We start from the raw sequence: 6,448 nt of genomic DNA on the forward strand, positions 1-6,448 counted from the left end.
ATATATATATATATATATATATAGTGAGCAATTAGTGAATCATCACTTTCGAACGAATAGACTCTATCTACCTACATTACACCCAATGCTGTGTCTTTTATTTTCCTTGATTTCCCAGGTGTTCAGTAAATAAGTTCGTACTCAGCATATTTTAGAGGCACACCTTCCTCGATCATGGCTGTTTAAAAAAACATGGGTGAAGTTTACATGCCTTAGTAATTTGAATATATTCAGTCCATGAATTGACTCAACGCGTGAGCACGGTGTATGGCATTAAGGTATAGTATTAGTAATACAGTTGTACTTAAAACCCTTTCTAAGAATATGTAAAAACCATGGATTCGGGTTCGGTCTCACTACGTGGCACCTTGGGCAAGTGTCGCTACTATAGACCCGGGCTGGCCAAAACCTTGTAAGTAGATTTGATAGATGGAAACTTAAAGAAGCCCGTTGTGTGTGCGCACATGTTTGTCTCTACCCACCACACTGTTTAACAACTGGTATAAATTAGTTTAGGTCAACGTAATATGATGGTGCGACACAAGAGGCCAATTGAATTAAGTACCATGTACTGAGTGGTCGATTCGTTCGACAAAAACCCACAAGATGGTGCCCCAATATGACCACAAGTAAAAGATTTTAAAAAAACAACCCCAAATACTCTTGTCTGGGGAAATTGGTGACACTCAAAGTTCGGACTTCACAGCCAATCAAGATTAACAATCATTCATCTCATATATGGTCATTAAATAAAATTAGAACGCTTATCATGTATATGGCTGATATATTTATATATATATACATATATATAACGTTTACTATTTCAAAATTCGTACTTTTGTAACACGAATTTTAAAGTAACTTTTCTCGGCAAGCATGCAATACTTGATCTGTATATGGTAATAAAATGCTGCATAGCATTCCAACACTCCTGAAACCAAACATTGAAGCTGATGCTTCCAAACTTCAGTGACCTCTCTCTCGCTCGTTCGCACACTCTCTTTCAAAAGTAGCGTTATGAATTTTGGTCATCTTAGATGTAGTGAATGTTACATGGAGGCTTTGGATGGTAAGGGAGATAACTTCTACACAAATCTAGTAGTTTGGATGTGTGGGTAATTTTATCAATGAAACTTTTATTCGTCTCGTACTTCTAAGAATTTTTTTCATTTCTGATTTGATATTTTTGCATCTCATATGAGCAATATTCATTACTCTCTCTAGATATCTCGCTTGCGTGTGATAAACTCCGACAGATACTAGACAATAGTATCTTGTCTGTACACATCAATTTTATCTCTCTTGACAGTCCATTTACACACCATCGAGTGGAGCCTCTATTTGGTCGATTGTTCTGCTAGAAATATCAGCCAAATATCCCTTGTCACAAAAAAGCGTAGGATATATGCTTAATATATTCTTAGATGGTCCTGACTGCTCCATTAAGGCTGACCTAGACCAAGTAACAACACAGCTAATGTATCCGGTGAACCTCAATCATTTTTCTGGGTTTTTTTTTGTGCCGCGGACAAAAAGATCACGCGCATAATAAATCACAATAGGCGTATGCAATATGATTACCACATCATGATACATACATAGTAGAAAAACATCCAGCCAAGAAAAACATCCAGCCAATAAAAAAAATATATATAAAAAAAAGTTGATCTGTTTTCTGCAGCTTGGTACCAATGTGACCTCTTAAAAAAAAATTAATGAAGCATCTTTCTTTTAAATTAATTGAATTCTTTTTTTTTTTTTTTTTTTTTTTTTTTTTTTTCTTCCAGAGGGAATGTATCAGTATCCACGTTGGACAGGCTGGAGTCCAGATTGGTAATGCCTGCTGGGAACTTTATTGTCTGGAACATGGAATCCAGCCAAGTGGTCAAATGCCATCTGACAAAACAATTGGTGGTGGAGATGACTCTTTCAACACTTTCTTCAGTGAAACAGGGTCTGGAAAACACGTCCCTAGGGCTGTTTTTGTAGACTTGGAACCCACTGTTGTTGGTGAGTATTTTCATATGTACTTCTGTACCTTACTGTTAAATTTTCGAATTTCTAATGCCGTTTAACTTTTGAACAGATGATTCATGAGTTTTTTTGTTTTACTTTCAGATGAGATTCGTACCGGTCTGTACAGACAACTTTTCCATCCCGAGCAACTCATCACAGGAAAGGAAGATGCAGCCAATAACTACGCCAGAGGTCATTATACTGTTGGAAAAGAACAAATTGATTTGGTTCTTGACAGAATTCGTAAATTGTCTGACCAATGTACTGGCCTTCAAGGTTTCTTGATCTTCCATAGTTTCGGTGGTGGTACTGGTTCCGGATTCACATCTCTTCTTATGGAACGTCTCAGTGTTGACTATGGAAAGAAGTCTAAACTAGAATTCTCTATTTATCCTGCTCCTCAAATAGCAACTGCTGTTGTAGAACCATACAACTCAATCCTGACCACCCATACCACTCTTGAGCACTCTGATTGTGCTTTCATGGTTGATAATGAAGCCATCTATGATATCTGCCGAAGAAATCTTGATATTGAGCGACCCAGCTATACTAACCTGAATCGCTTAATTGCTCAAGTTGTCAGCTCAATCACTGCGTCTTTGAGATTTGATGGTGCTCTTAACGTTGATCTGACTGAGTTTCAGACCAACTTGGTACCTTATCCTAGGATCCATTTCCCATTGGCTACTTATGCACCAATCATTTCTGCTGAGAAAGCCTATCATGAGCAGTTGAATGTAGCTGAGATTACAAATGCCTGCTTTGAACCAGCAAACCAGATGGTAAAATGTGACCCACGTCATGGGAAGTACATGGCATGTTGTATGTTGTACCGTGGTGATGTCGTACCAAAAGATGTCAATGCTGCCATTGCAATTATCAAGACAAAGAGGTCAATCCAGTTTGTTGACTGGTGTCCAACTGGCTTCAAGGTTGGTATCAATTACCAACCACCAACTGTTGTTCCAGGAGGTGATCTTGCTAAGGTTCAACGTGCCGTGTGCATGTTGAGCAACACCACAGCTGTTGCTGAAGCTTGGGCTCGTCTTGATCATAAGTTTGATCTGATGTATGCCAAGCGTGCTTTCGTTCACTGGTATGTGGGAGAAGGTATGGAAGAAGGTGAGTTCTCTGAAGCTCGTGAGGATTTGGCAGCTCTGGAGAAGGACTATGAAGAGGTTGGAGTTGACACATTTGATGCTGAAGATGAAGAAGCTGATGAATATTAAATGATTTGAAAACATGTGCAAGAATGATTGCTTCAAAATAAAGTCACCTTTCAGTTTCAAATGAAATTTTGTTCTTGTTTTAATACACAATGCACCATTAATTAAATTAGCAATTCTATTCAACTTTTTACTTGTTTAATATTTGGGCTTTAACCATGCTAAAGGATTTTAGTCAACTACACTAAGTTTGGTTGAGTTTACTTATTAGCTATATCTTTGTATATAGATGCACACTTGTTCATGTGTGTGCATTTATATATATAAATAGATAGATAGATACTAGCGAGCCTCCCAGCCTTTGGCCCAGTCTGTAGGGTGTTGAAATGTATTCATAAGGCACATATTGGCATCTATCATAATGCCCATGTTCCTTACAATAAAAGTTGTTACAAAGTATTTAAATATCGTATAATATAATTTTAAAAATTTGTTTAGAATATCTAAATATAGAAAGTAATAAAGATAACAATAGAGAAATGTATTGTACAAAAATTATAAAACACTTACAGAACTTCAGTATATACAATGTTTTAAACTTTTTCCTTTGAAACATATATGAAGAGTTTCTGTGGGCTTGCTACTCTGGAACAACCTACATACAATTGACCATGTGAGAAACAGCCTTCTAGATGGAGACCGATAACTTACAGTGCTTGATACTTGTTAATGGTCATTGAGTAACTGACTCACACTGGAAATTGCAATCGTTTTAAACAAAGGGGGACATTTGTTGGTTTTGTAGGTATAAATATGATGTCTCTTTCTGCATCCAGTGAGGAATTTTGCTTCAATAATGTGAGGCTATAAGTTCAGTCACAACCACATGTGTACCATTGTACAATCTTGGCTGATCCAGGTTTCTGAGAAGCATGATGATTGCGCCCTTCTTCAATTCAAGGTTATGTGGCGGTATTCTGGACGGTTCCAGACTTGGGAAATTCAACAGGATAATGAACTGCGTTGTCCTTGTCGATAGATTTATAGATGTGGTTACCTCCATCCCCACTCTGTCTTTTTTTTTCTCTGTAACCCCCTTTCTGTCTCGCGTATTTTTTCTTCAAAGAGAAATTGGTAGGGGTAGTGAGAAAAATAAACACATATACAACCAGTCAGAGATAGTGATAGAGATATAGAGAAGGGCATATATAACCTCCTTTCTCTCGCGTGTTTTTTTTTTTTCGAGAGAGAGAGAGAGAGAGGTAGAGGTGGTAAGAGAGATAGACATAAAGCGGGACAATACACAGAAAGCATAGGGCCAGCGGCGACTTCAAAGGAATTAATATAATGACTAAAGTTAGAGAAAGCTGGAGGTGGATTGAGTGATAGGGGGAGTATTTTTTTTCACTCTTATGGTGAAATAGACAATAGATGGATTGCTAGAAATAGGAACCAATACACCACCAAAATTCGTTTTCGGAAAATAAGTGCACATGTGTGGAATAATCAAATTAATTTAATTGACATGAAGATCTTGAGATATCAATTGTGTTTAGTGTTTTCAACAGTCAACATACAAATAAACTTTGCTTTTTATATTTAGTGTTTTCATCGGTTAATGTACAAACGAACTTTGCTTTTTATAAGGATATAGACATTACTGTGAAATAGACAGTTCGTGGGTTGCTAGAAATAGGAACCAATACACCATTAACTGCATCCCCCCCCCACACACACACACACACACACATTCCGTTTTCAGAAAATAAGTGAGTTATTTGCGGAATGGTGAAATTAGTTTAAATGACATTGAAAAACCGGAAATATTAATTTTATTTATAGCAGTCAACGTACAAAGTTTGCTTTTTTTTTAAGGATATATATCCCCAAGTACACCCAAAAGGAATTCCTGCTACTGAATTGAATTTAGTTCAATGCTGAGAGTTAAGGTTTTCTAACATAATATTGCAAAGAGGCATTTTTTTCCCTTAAGTTCATCACATGTCACTATTGACATGCTTGTCATTGACTCATCACTGTTCTAACAAGATGTAATAAACTAATGTATTTAATTGTGAAAGCAGAAATTAACACAACTAATTAGGATGAAAATTAGCTTAGTAGAGATGCAGATAGGCGTATTATCGAGGAGCAGTAACTGAAATAATTTGCAAAAGAACAATGTACTGTACCTAGCATTTGTTGACACAGAGAATGCTACACTATAGTCTGGACACTGAGAAAACTAGATTTAGATGAGTAGCTTGTGAGAGCAATGCAAACAATTTACGGAGATACTGTCTTCAAAATGAGCTAGCAATAAATTCACTAAAGAATTTAGTGTTAAGGTAGGAGTCTGTCAAGATTTGATTCTCAGCCACTTCATTACAGAAGAGTTTGGTTGGCCGTCCATAGTAATTAACTAGTTCTCAAAACTAATTCTGCTGAAAGAAAGAAATTCCAAATATGAGAGCAAAACTAGAATCAAGGAATCTTCACTCGGACGTTGTAAAGACAAGTCTTAGCAGAGAAAGAGGACGGGACTCAACTGCCACCTGTGAAAGTGGTACGAGGTGGGCATGCTCCATAGGATATGTAATGTTAGTGGACATGATTTATAGACTCGCATGAACAGAGTAAAACGGGTATGAGACGAATAAGATGTTTGCAAAAGACAAGACTGAGCTGCAACAGATGTGACTGATGTCGAAGATGACACTTGGATGAAGCGTTAGACAATCTAATTGGAAAACGAACATTAAGACACAAGATGATCTCCGGAGGCTGAATTTGACAATAGTCTTCTCAAATGGTGAGATACTGATCCGGGGAAGATTTGTCTCTTAGGCAAAAACGATTGAATTACTAGTATATTAAGTTTCGTTTCATTGCTTTAATGTTCTTTGGAACATATCTATGGGGATTCTTTTAGCCAGCACGTTTTCTGTCCAAGAGTTGAATTGTTTTACAATCGTAATGCTGGCTAATACCTATAGGTATATTCTATGGTACGTTATAGCAATGAGACAAAACACCATTAACACATCTGTAATTTAATGATCTCGCTGCCAACAAAATTGTTAAAATATGCACATTGGTTTATCAAGTTTACTTTAGCCCTAATATTAGTGGGTTTATAGGCAGTGTGTTCGTGGATAGGTGGGGAAAGTACACAGTTACTGGTCCTAATTGCAACAAGAATCGAAACACGTGTACAGTTTCTTTTCTTTTTCTATCCACAGATGATTGATTAGACGTATTTTCTA

General features: G+C 36.9%; 1 protein-coding gene across 1 annotated transcript in view; it reads left to right on the top strand.

Annotated features, from left to right (window-relative positions):
• LOC106869658 (tubulin alpha chain) overlaps positions 1 to 3,311 on the top strand; it is a 10,446-nt gene extending 7,135 nt beyond the window's left edge. Inside the window, exons 2-3 of the mRNA XM_014915476.2 lie at positions 1,788 to 2,010; positions 2,119 to 3,311. Of these exons, the coding sequence (XP_014770962.1) occupies positions 1,788 to 2,010; positions 2,119 to 3,245 (1,350 nt within the window). The 3' untranslated portion in view covers positions 3,246 to 3,311. The remainder of the gene's footprint in view (positions 1 to 1,787; positions 2,011 to 2,118) is intronic.
• Positions 3,312 to 6,448: the final 3,137 nt, after the last annotated feature.

This window comes from Octopus bimaculoides, chromosome 9, assembly GCF_001194135.2.
Source record: "Octopus bimaculoides isolate UCB-OBI-ISO-001 chromosome 9, ASM119413v2, whole genome shotgun sequence".
NCBI lineage: Eukaryota > Metazoa > Mollusca > Cephalopoda > Octopoda > Octopodidae > Octopus > Octopus bimaculoides.